Raw genomic sequence first — 17,911 nt, forward strand, 5'->3', positions numbered from 1 at the left:
GTTATATTATTTACGTTTTCATATAGTACACCCTTATGGCTTGAATATAGTAATTGCTTTCTCTTGGTTCATTTCCATTTTTAATTCATCAACCTTAGAATGTTGATAGCTCACTTTAAAGAATGTTAATATGGTATGATCAATTTATTTTTACCTTTGAAGAGACATAATTTTTTTTCCTGGCATGTTTGGCCAGGTAAGCTTTTTTGGGAAGCCTAGGGAGAGAAGTTAGGCCAGTAGAACAGTTAGAAGGATAAGACATCTGTGCAGTTACTGGAGGGTGGTATAAGGATAATTTTATTTTATGTTTCAGTGTAAGTCTGTAATGTATGTATCTTAACATCTGTTTACCTTTGGTTTAAAAATAATCAGGAAGTACATTTTTGCAATTAGGTAAAAGCTTATTTACATTCTGGTGTTCTAATCATGTCTTTGTGACTTTGACTTTGGAAACTACCATTTGCTTATCATGGAGATTAGTTGAGAGAGTTAGAGAGTCATAGTTTATTTTAATCTGATACTCCTCCTGGGGAAAAGAGGAGAGCTGACTGTAAAGGTACATTTGAGGTCATCTTGTACAGTACGGTTTATTTGCTTGTTTTTTTCTTTGAAAGGAAAGTAGCATAGTAATTAAGAGCCTTGGCTCTGGAGCCTGGATTCAGATCCCTGCTGCTACTTAACATCTAAGTGCCTCCCTTTCCTCAGCTGTAAAATAGGAGAGATAATAGTCCCTACCTCCTAGGGTTGTTATGAGGATTTAAGTAAGTAAGTATCTATAAAATATTTGAAACAATGCTTGGCACATAGTAAATGCTGTGTTGGTTTATTTTAAGTTAGTTTGCCCAAATATTTCTGTCTTCTTAGAGGAAGCAGTTTGCCTTTACAGATCCATGCTAGTCATGAGATCTGGCTACAAACAAGGAAGATTGCCCTAGCTTCCTCTATTTCTTGCTAACACCCCAGGATAGGCGGGATAGAGGCAGCATCAGGTCAACGAAATAAAACTCAGAGTACTAAAGCTGACAGTCTTTAATTAGCTTTAGGGGGGAGGTCATCAAGAGGATGTAACCACCAACTGACCCATGAGCTGGACCCTTACAGTGGGAAGCTCTTCACTCCCATCCCCTGTCCTTGGAATGTGGCTGCCACTTGCCTTTCTGTCTCCCAGGACACAGCCTTGAGATAGTAATGTGCTCTTGAGACCATCCGGACCATATGTAACTGAACCTGGTTAGGACTTCTGTATAAATGTTTAAGATTCTGGCAGGGGGAGTGAAGATCTACTCATCTTGTGGCCACTCAAGAAAAGTCTTGGGGCACCTGGATGGCTCAGTGGGTTAAGCCTCGGTCTTTGGCTCAGGTCATGATCTCAGGGTCCTGGGATCAAGCCCCACATCTAGCTCTCTGCTCAGCAGGGAGCCTGCCCCCCCCCCCCGCCTGCCTCTCTGCCTACTTGTGATCTCTCTGTCAAATAAATAAATAAAATCTTAAAAAAAGAAAGAAAGAAAGAAAAGTCTCGTGTGTAAGTTCCTTTGTTTATTAAACCTGCCACCTACCAGCCTGGAGTGGTTTGGCTCTTTCTTTCTCCTTGGCTTGCTTGTATGGGGGCCAGTTTACAAACCAACAGTCGGCAAGCCAGCCAGGAGACCAACAAAATGGCCACGGGAAAGAGGCATCCTCCTTGAGGGAAATCCCTGGCTGGCTATCATCCTCAGGTGGGGAGTGGTGGCCTGTTTGTTAGATGCTTGTGGACTCGCATGTGAGTACTGGGACGCCCTAAAAATGCCAGTGGGTTTGATGTACTTTTGAGAAACTACACCTAGCACACTGCGGCAAAGGAGGGAAAGGGTTGTCTCCCACAGTGAGCTGGTCTGTACTGCAGGCAGCTCTACTAGCCACTGACGCCCAGCTAGAGGCTGAAGTTAGAGAACAATGTGCACCTGTCCACTACCCTGTTAGCTTCAGAAGTAGCAGACAAGGTGGGAGAGCAAGATAATAAGTTAGAGACCCCAGTGTGCCATTTTGCAAAGCTAGGAGGGTGCAGGCAGCTGTGGATTGAGGTCTGAGCACCTGTGACTAAGCCTGATTAGGACTCTAAGGGGGGAGATTGCTAGAAAGTGAAGAGAGAATAGAATGAAAGGGACACTATTTGTGGTGATTGACAGTGAAACAGACAAAATACCAGTGCTGTCCAGCCCCTAATACAGAGGAAAGTTCTAAATACCAATTACTCAAAAAACTCTGAAGATAAAACTAACACTCTTTCTGCCCCTCCCTTAAGGTTGTAAATTTTATCATGTCTTTGAAATGTAAACACTGAAAAACTGCCTACAGAAGCTAAATTTATAAATGGGGGAAAAGAGGCTTTTCAGAATACAGACTGCTGTAGAAGCTCTCTTGCCCCAGAAAGCTTTAGCCATGTTGAGTGGTGTCTGATTCATGGCTCGAGTTTTGCAATGAAAGCTTTGGGATTTCGGTTTGGGTATGTCTGCATGTTATGTGTATCCATGGATATATATTATATATGTGATGTTTTTCTATCTCCAGAGGGCATTGTCAAAATTACTGTGTAAAAGAGCTCTATTTAATTGGCTTAAAGAAAAAAATTTTACAGTTTTTTAAAAAACTTTTTTATTTTAATTCAGTTAGCCAACATATAGCACATCATTAGTTTTTGATGTAAAGTTCAGTGATTCATTAGTTGTGTATAATACCCAGTGCTCATCAGATCACAGTTTTAAGTTTTAATATGAATAATATACTCATGTAAAACCGAAACAATTTTATTTCATCTTCTAAAAGGACAAAGTTTTCTTGGACTGTTGGTCTGTTCCTGATGAGATTATGAATGGTTTTTCTTTAACTTTCAAGTAATCTGCCTAGAAAACAAAGATTCTATGTTTTATGGAAATAATTTCCTGTGCCTCATGTTATCTTTATCAGGTCTTTGATTATTTTAGAAAACTGAGTCTTCTCTATTATAAGAGCTAAGTTTTTTTCCACAATTCTGTAACTTTCTGTATTAGTTTTTGAAGTCTTTAACTGTCACTTTGGCAAAATGAATAAGTATTGTTTCACAGCAGCCTATAATCTAATCGATTGTTTTAAGCCTTTTGATATTTTGACCCACTGCAGTTCCCATAAATCAAATTCTAATGAAGTCTTGTTGACTTTGAACTAACTTTGGGATTTTTCAGAGGGTCCCTGGACTGTCTCAAAAGATGAGTTCTCTGTCCTTTTTTTTTTTAAGAGATTTTATTTATTTATTTGACAGACAGAGATCACAAGTAGACAGAGAGGCAGGCAGAGAGAGAGGAAGGGAAGCAGGCTCCCTGTTGAGTAGGGAACCCGATGTGGGGCTCGATCCCAGGACCCCGGGATCATGACCTGAGCCGAAGGCAGAGGGAGAACCCACTAAGCCATCCAGGTACCCGAGTTCTCTGTCCTTGTGAGAGGAAGACATTGATCTAATTACATCTATTTGGCATGTTAAATTTCATGGGAAGCACTGTCAAATAAGAAGTGATGCTAAACTTTCTTCACATTGCTCCAGAAATTATACAAAATTTCCAAAGATCTGATGTGTCCTGGTATAGTGTTCAGTTATAATCCTAGTTATTATTTTAAAAAGGATATCACAGAAATGACTAAATTTCTCTGTCCACCATGTTATCATGAACTTTCATCAGATCTTTAACTGTGACCATTTTTAAGTCCTTTGTCAATTATACAGACATGTATTGTTTTATTCTGATGCTTTTGCAAAAGTGCTTCATCTTCAGAGAGATTCATGGAAAAGACTCTGACAGGTACAGGTTTCTGGTAACTAAGATTAGCTTGCCTTTATGTGGGAGGAGCAATAATGGACTTTTCATGTGCTTCCCCAAGGCTCCACACACAGCTCCACAGTATGTCATGGGATGGTAGCCTGAGACTTGTCCCTGTTCTCCTTCTCCACATCAGTAAAATGGGCCCATTGCATTGATGATATAATGTTACCATGTGAAAACTTGCCTCTCCTTTGGGACACTGCAGATTTTGCTGGAACACCTGTAAGGGAGAGGATAGGAGTGTACCCACAGAACATTTAAGGCCCAGGCACTGCTGTGAAGTTTTTAGGAGTCAAGATGGCATTATCCCAGAAACTATTGATAAGGTGCAAGCCTGTCCATCCCCTAAGAATGTGAAAGAGCTTCAAGCCTTTGTAGAAGTTTGGGAGTTCTGGAGGACTTTTGTTCACCACCTGATGCAGTGCCTTTACCCTTTTTTCCACCTGGCAAAGAAAGGGCATGTGTGGGACTGGGGATCAGAGCAGCTCACCTCTTTGGAGAAGATAATAATCTAGTGAAGTAGCTTAAAGCCCTAGGCATCTGCCAAGCAGGACTGCCATTTGTGTTAGATGTGTGTGTGATTCTGGAAGATATGGGTCAGGTGCTATGGCAGAGACAACAGAAGGAGAGAGTACCCCTAGGATTTTGGTCCCAGCCATGTGAGGGAGCAGAAACCTGATAAAACCCCATCCCCCAGTAGTTTCTAGCAGTGTACAGAGCATACCTCCAGGTAGAGCCTCTCAGGCAGCAGCCAGTGTAACAGCCAGTGGGCTGAACTCAGAGTGGTTGGCAGGTGATCATTCATGAGTCCTAGCTGTTAACCCTTTGCCCCAACAGTTGGGCTGTTCTAAAGGAATTAACCCTCTGATTTGGACAATGGGAAGCTGAGAAGTGGATGATTATCAGTGGGCCTTTGTGGGGTCAGGATGTGTGGGGGAGCATTTGGGTTTACCTGCAAGAGCCTGAGACAGTCTCAGTGCCTTCCCGCTTATAAGGTTCTGACATGGTGGTGTGAGTCCTTCAGTAGGTGTAGCGGACCTAGTGCATGGGAAGAGCAGCCACCATTGTGCCCAGGTGGAATGATTTATTGCTGAGGATGCCAGATTGCCCTTGACATACAGTGATTTAGTTAATGTAGGAACAGTATGTTCTCTGTGTTCCAAATAATACCCAAGGCAACTGCCAAAGGAATCTGAGGCCATCCACTGCAGTTCCCAGCTTGTGACAGATTGGCAAATTGATTATATTGGCTCCCTCTGTCAGAGCGAGCGTTCTAAATATGCCTTAGTTTGTGTGAACACTTGGCTAACCCAAGCTTTCCCCTGTTGCCATGCAAACTGGGCTGCCACCATGAGGGAATTAGAGAAGCTGAGTACCATATACAGTTAACAATCAATCAGACAGTGGTCACACGCCAAAGGTCATGATGTTTCTAACTGGGCAAAAGAACATGATATTGAGTTTAGGTTGCCCCTATAACCTGCAAGTAGTAGGGTTGGTAGAAAGGAAAAATGGAACCTTAAAGTAGCAGATTTAATTACTAATAGATAAAAACCCCTTGGCCAGGTGGGTTCAAGTACTGTCCCAGCTTTAATACATTTGTATGATCAACCAGTCAGACCTCTTATCGCATATGCCAGACGGGGGATCCCTGCTGAGGCACCCAACATTGTAAAGGTATGGATGGCTTGGTAAATAGCCATTGTGCCAACTTTCACCATGGATCAACATGTTATGCTGCTGAGTACACCAAATCCCATCATGCCTGGAAATGTGTCATCTCTTAGAATTTGCAGTGAGATGTCTCACCTGGATTGGTGACTTAGTTCACATCCCTGGATGATGAACTATTCAGTCTCCACTGGGATCCTGTTGTTGAAACCCATGATGACTGGAATGGAACATGTGCCATTGAAAGAGGGGAAGAGGTGGGTGTCCTGGTCTGGCACCTCCCACCCCCAGTCCATCCGCTTAGGCCTACCAGTGCTGCCTCCCTACCAGTATGTATGGTTATGTATGGTGTATACAACCAGGTCAAGTTCCCAAAGCTGCCAGTCTCCCTCTCCTCGAGGCTGGCTGGATATGTTCTGTTTTCCACTGATACAGTCATTTGGGTGCCTTCTTTGTTCCCTCCATTGGTCTGGAGACATTACAGAAATGATAACTAACAATGACTGTCCTTACTGAACACTGGATGTCTCTAATGAGAAAAGCTTTCTTCCAGAATAGAATGGCCTTGGACATTATTACTGCCTTGCCAGGAGGCACCTGTGCCATTGCCCAAACAGAATCCTGTGTGTTCATACCTGATGAGTCTCCAATATATCATTTCTATTAAATCAAACAGGGCACAAGTAAGTGCCCTGAGTGATCCGGCTCCCAGCCTAGGAGACGTAATGAATCAGTGGCTTGGAACATGAGACTCTTGGTGGAAAAGTTAGCACTGATTTTGGGAATCATTACCTTAATCTGTGTTTTTTATGTGCCTGTGTTATGGCTGTGGCATCCGCCTCCAGTTTAGCCAGATAGCCACCAAAGGGGCCACCTCCATGCGAGGGAAACTCCTTGCTGACTGCTCAGGCAGGTCACGCTGTGGAAGAGCTGGTCCTGGAGGTTGGAGTGTTGGGGAAGGTCATCAGGAGAATATGATTGCCACCTGACCCGTGAGCTCCACCTAGGCAATCACAGGCTCCTGACTTTCTCCGCTGTCCTTGAAACATAGCTTCTGCTTCCCTTCCCCACTCCAAAAAGCTGTTCCCAGGACACAGCTGTGAGATAGTAGTGTGGTGTTGAGACCATTGGATGGTTTATGTGACTAAACCCAGTTAAGGCCTCTGCATCAACTCTTAAGGCCTGGTGGGCAGGCACTGAGGTCTGTTCATCTTGTGGCTGCCTAAGGTAAGCCTCATGTAAATTCCCTTATTAAACTTGCTGCCTCCCAGTCTAGAGCGGTCTGCCTCTTTCTTCAGGCTCTTCTTGCCCTGCTGTACAGGAACCAGTTTGCAAAGCAACAGTTCTCTTTTGCAGTAATCCTGGACTACATATTCTGTAATAAGGTTAATTGAACAAACTGGATAGATGGTAATTGCTAGGAGCTTCACTACTTAATCCTGTAATCCCCCATTATTTAGGAACTTGTCCTAAGTAAACTGGAAAGAAAAACATAAATTATAATTATTGATTATAGTGTTAAAAATAAGCAAGTGGAGAATCTAAACAGAAATAGAATGGTTAAGAAGATGCCTCAGTGGTATATCACAGGGTATTCAATGATAATAATGCGGACTGTGAGCCAACATGAAGATATTTTAATTGGCTTTTTTTTTCAGAGAGAGAGAGGGAGAGAGCGGATGTGTGCGCCTGTGTATGAGCACGTGGAGGGAGGGGCAGAGGGCGAGAGACAATCATAAGCAGGCTCCACACTCAGCTGGGAGCCCCACCCAGGCCTTGCCTTTACAACCCTGAGATCATGACCTGAGTCGAATTCGATGCTTTACTGACGTGAGTCACCCAGGTGCCCCTTAATTGACATTTGAAAAGTAGGTCCCAAGCTCTGTACTGTGTCAGAGACCAGGGATACAAACAAGCGAGAGGTGTTACTTCACTGGAGCCTACACTCCAGGAGTTCTTATCAGAAGCAACCCATTGCAGTGGTACAGGTATAGGGAAGACATAGGAGGGAGGAAATAGATTTTGTGATCCTGAAAGAGTCAGGAGATTATGACTGAATGCCTCTAAGTCAGAATCTGGCTCAGGTGAAAGGATCAATGGCTCCGTGGGGCCTTGGTTGGACTGGGGTAGCTGGTTTCCCACCGTGCCTGCAGGAGGGGCCGCCCCAACCACCTGGTTTTGGGACTGGTCCATGGAGACTGCCCCTTCACAGGGGAACAGGGCAGGGCCAGAAAGGGGGCCCGCCCCCTCACCCATCACCCACATTGTTGGGGAACCTGGTGCTAAACCGTTCATAGATAAGCTACTTCTGAGTCTGGGTTTGGACCCAGCAGAGCACCTCCCTTGCTGACATGGATAGTTAGCATTTGATACAAGGGTTTGTAAAAAGAAAGAAGAATAACAACTGCCAAAATAAATAAAAGGGTCAGGGAGAGCTAAAGGAAAGAGGAAATAGTTGTGTTAGGCTATAAGACTTAGCAGGTGAATAAATTGGTAATATAATGAATATGTATAAAATGTTTATTATGTGCCCGTACTTTGCTAAGCAATTTTCATTATCCCATTAGTCCCTCTCAACACTATGTGGTGGGTGCATGCACCATTGTAAAAAAGGAGTAAATGGAGCTTTAGGTGGCTAAGTAACACACTGAAGGTTGGTGGACCGTGTGTTTCTCTTCTAAAATTCATATCCAAAATCACTATACTTTACAGTGGCCTCCAACAGTGAGAAAAGATTATCTAGGGAGGTCTTAATACTTTAAGGCCAAAAAAAAAAATAGTTAATTGGAGTAAGAGGATTTTCTCTTGATTTCTTGATAATGTTATTTTAACATTCAATAATTCCTGCCAACAGCTAAAACATTTGCTGCTTATTATTTTGAGAGACCTATCTCTGAAGGACCTAGGTACAGATATGCATAGATCCTCTCATCTGTCAGATATTTTTTTGTCCTCATGTAAGCAGTAAGATATGAAAACAGAGTAGACAGTATAGGAAGCAGTATAGGAAAAATGGGCTATGACCTGGAAAGTGGGTTGCTTAGAGTGGTGACTTTTTTTTTTTTTTAAGATTTTGCTTATTTGACAGACAGAGATCACAGGTAGGCAGAGAGGCAGGCAGAGAGAGAGGGGGAAGCAGGTTCTCTGCTGAGGAAAGAGCCTGATATAGGGCTCGGTCCCAGCACACTGAGATCATGACGTGAGCGGAAGGCAGAGGCTTAACCCACTGAGCCACCCAGGCACCCCTAGAGTGGTGACTTTTGATTCTCTTAGGTCAACAATGTAGACTTCTTTGTATCTATACTGTGGGGATTCCTACTCCATGTTTTATTATTTTGTGAAAGTTTGAGGATTGTGCAATTTCAACCATTTTTATGGGGGTTTATCTTTGTCAGGATAAAATTATACTGAGTGCCTTGTTCTAAAATTAAAAGCAGTACAAGTCCCTCAGTCTCTGTTACAGGCATTTGATAATGCTGGTTTAGTACTCATGGTATGGCTGGCGTAATGAAACCTTGCCTGCCAACTCTGATCTGAGTCTTTTGATTTTTATTTTTATTATTTGGTGGGGTAAGGGAGGGGTTGGGGAGGGGCAGAGGAAGAGGAAGAGAATCTTGAGCAGGCACTATACTCTGTGCGGACCTGATGTGGGGTTTGACCTCACAACCCTGAGATCATGACCTGAGCTGAAACCAAGAGTCGGACACTTAACCAACTGAGCCACCCAAGCACCTCATCATCTTGAGTCTTTTTAAAGAGCATGTGAATTTGGCATTCTCCAACAGAGGAAGTTACTTAGGACCCAGGAGGTGATGGAACATGACATCGCTGTATATAGTCAAAGGAACAGAATTCATGCAATAAGAGGATTTTGTTGTTAAGTCCGTTCGCTTTTCTGCTCATGGGTTTTGCTGAAAACTGTAAGCTGGCATTTTAGAGATGAAGAAAAATTAGTGTACTATACACATAGAAATGGGCATATTTTTATTCCCATCTGGAACAGTCTTGCATGTAGCTGCTCAGTAAGTCATTTCTTCAAAGAATGTATAAAAGAAGATGTGAAGATTTTCATTTCCTCCTAATGTTACTGTGCCATTCTTGTGTGAGAATGTTAAGAGATGGCATGCTAAGTTTTCCTTTTCTGATGCTGCAATGTCAAAAGATTTTATAAAACTCTAACTCTTGAACTTGGTTCTCTTAGAAAGGCAAAAGAACTAGGATAGCTAAACCAATTTTGAAAAGGAAGAATAAAGTTAGAGATATCACACTACCCTATTTCAAGACTTAATGTATAGCTATAGTAATCAAGTTAGTGGAGGAATAGACAAATAGGTCAATGGCATAGAGTCCAGATATCAACCCATACAAGTAGGGTCAGCTGATTTTTACATATGTGCAAAAGCAATTTAATGAAGAGATAGTAGTCTTCAACAAATGGTGCTGAAACAATTCGGCATTTATAGGCCAAAAAAAAAAAAAAAAAAGTCTTTATCTAAATCTTACACTTTATACAATAATTAACTCAAGGTGAAAGATCAATCTAAATGTAAAAACTATAAAACTTTTAGAAGAAAACATAGGAGAAAAATTTTCATGACCTGGGGTTACATAAAGAGCTCATAGATATAACATTAAAAAAAACAATCCATAAAACAAACAAAAAATCAACAATTAAGCTTGATCAAAATTTAAAACTTGTGCTCTGTAAATGGCCCTATTAAGAGAGAAAATATATGTGAATCATCTGACAAAAGAGTTGAGTCCATAGTAGATAAAAAATTCTCTAAACTCAACACTAAGAAAACAATCCACTTAGACAATGAGCAAAAAACAAACAGATACTTCATCAAAAAACAAGTGTAGGTGGCAGATAAGCACAGGAAAAGATGTTTTATTATTAACCATTAGGGTAGTGCAAATCAAAATCAAGATGGGGTACCTAATCGAGTGGCTAAAATAAAAAAATAATGGTAATACCAGGTGATGGTGAGCATGTGGGGAAACTGGATCTCTCATACATTGTGATGGGAATGTAAAATGATACTTCGATAAAGTAATTTAGTGACAACTAATGTTTGAATCATAAGTAATGTCAAGCTGCTTTATATACTTCTCATGCTTTCAAAGTTAAAATAAGAAATGAGATCTCTATTCCCATACAGATCTGTAGTGGATATATTTTCCAAGTTCAAGTTACAGTTCCAGCAGGGTGTTCAAACCCTGAATGAAAGACAAAGGAAATTTCCATTATTTCAAGATCCATTTCTGTTAGACATAGTGACGATGGTTGTCCAACATTGTGAATATAATTAATGCCCCTGAGTTGTACACTTAAAAGTGGTCAAGATGGCAGCTTTAATATGTATTTTACAACAATAAACAATTCTGTTTAATTATGTCTTTTAAAAGCTTCTACCTAACTTTCAATTAGAAGTGATTAATCTGATGTAATAACAAAATAAAAGCAAACATCAAGAGAAAAGTCTAATGGAATTCTCATGCCTTCCAAAAGATAAATATGCTCAACTAAAATCATGTGTTCATGGATTGATTTTCAGTACTTAGCAGTACTGATGAAATTATAAGAGCTCATTACAAATCAGCCATTAAGAGATGAAGATTTTGATCAATTTTAATTCAAGGGAAAACTACTTTAATCCCCAGTTAAGTGAAATGTTATTCCTCCATTCTTTTTTTTTTTTTTAAGATTTTATTTATTTATTTGACAGAGAGAGAGATCACAAGTAGACGGAGAGGCAGGCAGAGAGAGAGAGAGAGAGAGGGAAGCAGGCTCCCTGCTGAGCAGAGAGCCCGATGCGGGACTCGATCCCAGGACCCTGAGATCATGACCTGAGCCGAAGGCAGCAGCTTAACCCACTGAGCCACCCAGTAGATCTGTATTACCAAAAAATGAACTCAATTATTACTATATTTTGAACTTTGTTAATAAACATTTTGTGGAAATTTGTTTTATTTTGTAATATAAGAACTTCCGTAATTATCCTTAATTTTGCCTCAGGGCCCACAAAGCCTAAAATATTTACTCTCTGCTCCTTTACAGAAAATTTTGCCAACCCCTAGCTTAGAGCATTGATTTTTTCACTTTTTCTTCTTTTTTAATATATGATTTTGAAGAGTTCACAATCTCACTCTGTGCTCTGCTTTAGTCGTATCCTACAGACTTTGGTGTGCTATAATTTCTTACCATTTAGTTCATAATGTTTGCTAATTTCTATTCGACATCTTCTTTAATTTATGTTATTTATAAGTGTGTTGTATAATTTTTAAAAAAGATTCATTTATTCATTTGAGAGATTGAGCATGGGGGAAGGGGCAGAGGGAAGGGAGAGAGAGAATCCTCATGCCCACTCCCTGCTGAGCTTGGAGCCTGACACAAGGCTTGATCCCAGGACTCTGAGATCATGACCTGAGCAGAAATCAAGAGCCGACCACGCAACCGACTGAGCCACCCTGGGACCCCTGCATAATTTCTAAATATTTGGAGATTTTCTTGCTATCTTTGTTACTGAATTTGACTTAACTTCCAAAGTCGTCAGTTTACATATGCCACATGATGTCAGTCTTTTGAAATTATTTGAGGTTTGCTTTAAGGCCCAGCATATAGTCCATTTTGGCAGATAGCCAATGTGTACTTGAAGTAATATTTTAATTTTTGCCTTCTTCTGAAGCTTTGGATATTCAAGTAAGGGTGGTCCTTACAAATTTCCATACCTACTACTACTACAATATTCCATACTATATATATATAGTGTTTTATATTTATATATATATGTTTTATATTTTTCTTCTAGTGATTATAGGCAGTTTATAGGTTCAAAACCAAACAACAACAAAAACCAAAAAACCCTACCTTTGTTGCGTACTTGACTCTCAGTAGCCTTTAGTTCATTATTAGGTACCACAGTCCCTAACCACAAAGTAAGTGTCTACCTTATACCTAAGGACCTTATGTAAGAGTTAATTCTTGGTAATGACTCATTTGTCATGTTGTGTTCTTACTCTCTTGAAACTGCTCTATCTTGCCTTTCTCAAAAGAACAAAAATGTGTTTCCCAGTTGCCCAGGCTGTGTACTTTCCTGATACTTAGCGGTACCTTATCTTATCTGATGATGCATAACTGTGTTGTGAACTAAAGCTATTGCATTTGAAGAGAGAGCCGCCTAGACATCCAGGTACCTCTATGCATGAATTCATTTCCGCTAATATCTGAATGGCCTCTGTTCTGTGTGGGAATGAGGTGGTGCCTAAAAACTGACTCTGCCTTGTGTAAGACACAGTGTGGTTGGTGCCGCACCACTTAAACTTTTTCTTGATTTGGGGATCTATTCTTTCTTGCTATTTCGCAGTCATTGCTGGAAATCTTTGTGATAATGTGAGAAAAGGATGTACTTATTATCCTCATCTGAGGAAGACAGTGCCTCTGTTTCAGCAACAGGAAGGGGTACACTTTGAGTTACTTTTAGAGTAAACAGAGGTAGAAGTGTTCAGATTCTTGGCTCACCCTCTTCTGCCTCATTTACACTTTGAGTGATAAACATTTTTGTTAATGTGATTAACTGGTATTTATAAGCTTAATGGTGAGTACGGTTAACTCTATTTCAGCACGTGAGACCTTGTGCTTTGTGCTGCAGACATCTGGGTATTGGAGCTCTTCAGCCGTGCAACCAGGGTGAGAGCCTCTGTTGTGCTCTCCCTGCTGCTGAGAAGGGGGGGTGGAGACATGCACATACTGGTTTTTCTGTGCGATAGAGCTGATAATTCGGGGTTCTTGTGAAGTTTTCATCATAGAAAATGGGCAGTAGGATTTGCAGTTAGTAGTGAAATGACTGACTCTCAGTCCACATTGGGAAATGTAAGAGAAAACATTTTGGTGATAGAGACATATGTCTTAGAAGGTACAACACAAAGAGTGAGCTGTGTATTTTATGTAATGTAAACTGTGGATTTTAGTCAATAGTAACATATCGATATTGGTTCATCAGTTGTAACAAATGTCCCACCCTCATGCAAGATGTCGCTAATGAGGGGCGCCTGGGTGGCTCAGTGGGTTAGGCCGCTGCCTTCGGCTCAGGTCATGATCTCAGAGTCCTGGGATCGAGTCCCGCATCGGGCTCTCTGCTCAGCAGAGAGCCTGCTTCCCTCTCTCTCTCTGCCTGCCTCTCCATCTACTTGTGATTTCTCTCTGTCAAATAAATAAATAAAATCTTTAAAAAAAAAAAGATGTCGCTAATGAGGGAAACAGATGGGGAAGAGATGGAGAGATGAGAAGGTATATGGGAACCCTGTGTGCTTTTTGTTCAATTTTTCTGAACCTAAAAGTGCTCAAGAGTTTAGAAGTTTTAAGTAACTGGTTGAATGTCACTTAAGCAAGTTCTTACCATACCATACAAGTTCATGTTTAACCCTGACCCTTGGGATTTCTCAGGTAAGACAAATCTGGTTTGCAGTTTGAGCTGTTCTGTCAGGTCGATTTGCCCCTCTGTTTTTCTGATGTTCGTTAACTGTGCTTTTGCCTCTTCTCTCTTTCTCTGTTGAAACAGTTAGAATGCCAAGATGCCTTGGAAACAGCAGCCCGAGCTGAGGGCCTTTCCCTGGATGCCTCCATGCATTCTCAGCTCAGAATCCTGGATGAGGAACATCCCAAGGGAAAGTACCATCATAGCTTAAGTGCTCTGAAGCCCATCCGGACCACTTCCAAGTAAGCGGCTCTGCCGGCTAATGGCTTGTTTGTGAAGCACCAGAGCATTTTTGAAAATTTGGGCTAAGATTAGATCATTTGGGAAGACCCGCTTTTAGTCAGGAGCTCGGTTTATGAAACAGTGTATCATAAATGCCAGCTAGCCCCTCTCTGTGTGTTGACAATTTTGTGCTTTGGGTTTTCTCTCCTCAGACACCAGCACCCAGTGGACAATGCTGGGCTCTTCTCCTGCATGACTTTTTCTTGGCTTTCTCCTCTGGCCCGCATGGCCCACAGGAAAGGGGAGCTCTCAATGGAAGACGTGTGGTCTTTGTCCAAGCACGAGTCTTCTGATGTGAACTGCAGAAGGTAGGCTTCTCTGGTCCACCCTCATCTCCCATATACTGGGGTGCATAGGGCCTGAGCTAGGAGGGGGGGGGGGTCTGGCAGTGTGACGCCCTCAGCTCTGTGTTCTTTTAGGATCTGAGCTGTCCAATGGAGGGAGGGTAGCCTGGGAATGACTTTCTCTTTGCTCTTCTGCTTTATCTCCTATTTCACCTTTAATCCTGTTTTAACCACGGGCTTTCTCTCTCTCTCTCAGCCCCGCTTCTCTTCCTGAGTCTACAGGGAAATTATGTTGCTGCCTTGTGACAGAATACATTTTTGTGGTAGCTGATTATCATGACTAAAATCTAGTTTGCAACTTTACATTTGACCACAGGATCCTTCAGAAAGTGTTGGGGGCCCTTGAGAAAGGAAGTTCTTAGTCAGAAATGAATTCTATTCAGGGATAATTTTTTTGGGTGGAAGGAAGGACTTCGGTTCTCATCATTTTCCATATCTGGAGAGGCTCCCTATGCAGGGTAAACATGTAGTTGCCCAGAAAGGGTATTTTCCCCCCAGAAGGTGAGGTCCACATACATAGTTCAAAGAAGAGACTCGTGCGAGTGGTGTCAAAGCCTGAAAACAGAAAGCAATGGCAGGAGGGAATCTAGGGTGTCTGTTCACCTGGGCAGACGTGTAACAGAGGACATGTGCCCTTGTTAAGACTAGAGAGACTGTGGCAAGAAGAGCTGAATGAAGTTGGGCCAGACGCTGCTTCCCTCCGAAGGGTTGTGTGGATCTTCTGCCGCACCAGGCTCATCCTCTCCATCGTGTGCCTGATGATCACGCAGCTGGCTGGCTTCAGTGGACCAGTAAGTTCTAACCATCCTTTCTGACAGTCTCCAGGGGCCCGGCCACGGCCAGCTCTAACACGCTTGTTCTGTTGCAGGGGTAGTGCTCACCTGTGGGCTAGTTAGCAGCCTTAGAGATGCCTCTAGGCCTGGTAAAAGGGAACAGTTGATTTTGGAGTGAATGGTGGCTTGTCAGCAGCTGGAACGATGAGGGGCCATGTTGCCAGAGAAGAGCCGGAAACCGGCTTGCTTTCCTGGGGCGGGTGACAGAGAACGATTCCGGCTCTGCGCAGGACGGTGCTTCTTTGCTGTGTGTTGATGTGGAGCGACAGTGTTGGTCTGGGGAGAGGTGTCTCGCGGTGCCGTGAGTGGGTGAGAGCAGTGTGGTGTGGCGCAGTGGCTGGGCTCAGTGCTGGTGACGTGCGCCCGGAGGTGGAGTTGTCACGTGGTCCGTGGTTCTGTGGCCAAGGAGCCTGAAGAAACCCAAGGAGTGTTGAGGCTTTTTTTAGAGTCCAACCTGGAGTCTATTTTTAAGTTTTGGTTTATAGTGTAAACTGTGTGGCAGGTGTCGGGGTGGCAGCCGTGGTGTTTTCCTAGTGTGTACTGAAGCAGAGTAGGTAAGAGAGTGATGTTCACACTGTTTCCTGGACACCTGTTTCTTACACCTGCTGTGCTGCCTGACACTTGAGACTTTGATTAAATCTATTCTCTGCATATTTGCCTTGAGGCATTGGAGCAGTAGTACTACTTATACTGTGCATTTTCCGTGTGTGGGTAAGCTGGAGGTTCATGGTCTTGGTAAGTATATGCCTAAGATGCATGGTGATTAGGTAAAACTAATTTGCAGTTTTCCTGTTTTATTTTTGTTGTTGTTTGTTTGTTTTTTGTTTTTTGGTTTTTTTTAATGTTTGATGCCTTTTTAAAAGTTCTGATCTCTTTTCTGAAGCAGAGAACACTACTTTTCTGGTATTATGTTTCTATATGAATTGACCAACTAACACACTTTTGTATAAATTTTAAGAGATACCATGTAAGTGAATATTATGTTACTGACCAAAATGGCAAACATTTTCATAGGACCAGCTTCCCCCAAGAAGAGCTTCTGTCATTGTTTCACTACAGGGCTGATGGCTGCTCTGGATCTTCTGTAGCGTTCTTTGAGCTGGGTAACAAGGTATATAGGGTTTCTTTACTCCATTTGGCCAGTGCAAGAAATTCATTGGCTCCCCCCATGCCAAAAAAAAAAAAAAAAAAAAGGAAAAGAAAAACCAAAAAAAACCCACAAAAAAGGGGGGGTATACCATAGATTGTTGAGATTTTAATTTTTTATTTGGGACAAAAAACTACCTATGCATGTTCAGTTTGGGGGCCTACAGTCACTCCCTTGAGCATCTGCATATTCCTCCATCTCTCTCTTAAGGTACAGCATACTGGAATGCTAGCTCTAGTAAACTCTTCTAGATGCCAGGGAATACTGAGAGACTTCCTTTAAGAGGAAAACAGCAGCACGCTTTTCCTTCTGTCTGCCCTCTTGGGGAAGAGCAACTTAAGGCCTCTGTTATTTCATGAGATCCCATCCTAGAACAACTGAGAAAGCAGTGGTCCCCTCCATAGTCTCTCTCAATGATGAAAAGACTTAAAACTATAAGCAAAGCAAACTTCTTTTTTTGGAGTACCAATTCAAACAAATTTCTTTTTTAATTGGAAATTGAAGAGTCAGCCTGGTTTGAGATTAGTGCTAGCAGTGAACATACCTTCTGTTCTGTGCGGATTTAAATCCTTTCAAGGAACACCCATTTTAGATTTTTGCACATTATCTAATATGGCACAACTTTCAAACTGGCTTAGTCTATTCTTACGGAAATCTGTGAAAGAACCGACCTCCTAAATATGGGGATATTTCTTTCCTCCCCTCAGGCATCGCTGAACCTTGGTAGCCATATGCAGAATATACAAAATGACCAAGTTCATGTGTATTTTTTAACTGGCCGGACATCTGTACATCAGGACGATCCAAAGTTTCAGTGATGCCGGTGGACCAGAGCTCTGGGCAGAGTGCCCAGAGGTCACAGTAGTGTTAATGGAGTACCAGAAAGGATAAGGGTATGGTCCTGACCTAATATGAGTGGCCAGACTTGCTAAAGATACAGAGATGCTGTGTGGCCTTCCTGGATTTGAACAATTTAAAAAGACCAGGCTTGACCTGTGATTCTCCTGTAAGGAATTAGCATCCACCCTGTGGATCTGCAGGAGAAGGCTACCTCCTGTGGTGCTATATCTTGGTGAATGCTAACTCTGTTCAAGGGCCTTTTGGGGGAAAGGGCAGTGAATAGCCTCTAGAGAGGTAAGTTTCCCACCCTCCCAACCTCTCCCCAGCTGCAGCTTGCTTGATGCTGTCAGGATCTGGATTTGGGGGGAGTCTCTCTGTAGTGGAACCAGTGACAGAAGCTGTTCTTTAGAATTTTCAGGATGGCTGTATTCTGCGGTCAGAATGAGAGAGTCAAGCTGGGCAGAATCTCTCGCCAAGAGTTCAGGTA

General features: G+C 42.2%; 1 protein-coding gene across 3 annotated transcripts in view; it reads left to right on the forward strand.

Moving 5' to 3' along the window:
• The window catches only part of ABCC5 (ATP binding cassette subfamily C member 5), an 86,974-nt gene that overhangs the window by 14,609 nt on the left and 54,454 nt on the right, over positions 1-17,911 (forward strand). For 2 of the 3 annotated variants that reach the window (XM_059391437.1, XM_059391438.1), the window contains exons 3-6: positions 14,063-14,220; positions 14,413-14,568; positions 15,248-15,395; positions 17,834-17,908. In XM_059391437.1, the coding sequence (XP_059247420.1) occupies positions 14,063-14,220; positions 14,413-14,568; positions 15,248-15,395; positions 17,834-17,869 (498 nt within the window). In that variant the 3' untranslated portion in view covers positions 17,870-17,908. The remainder of the gene's footprint in view (positions 1-14,062; positions 14,221-14,412; positions 14,569-15,247; positions 15,396-17,833; positions 17,909-17,911) is intronic. The other variant, XM_059391434.1, reaches the window with a different exon arrangement.

This window comes from Mustela nigripes, chromosome 2 (genome assembly GCF_022355385.1).
Source record: "Mustela nigripes isolate SB6536 chromosome 2, MUSNIG.SB6536, whole genome shotgun sequence".
Taxonomy (NCBI): Eukaryota; Metazoa; Chordata; class Mammalia; order Carnivora; family Mustelidae; genus Mustela; species Mustela nigripes.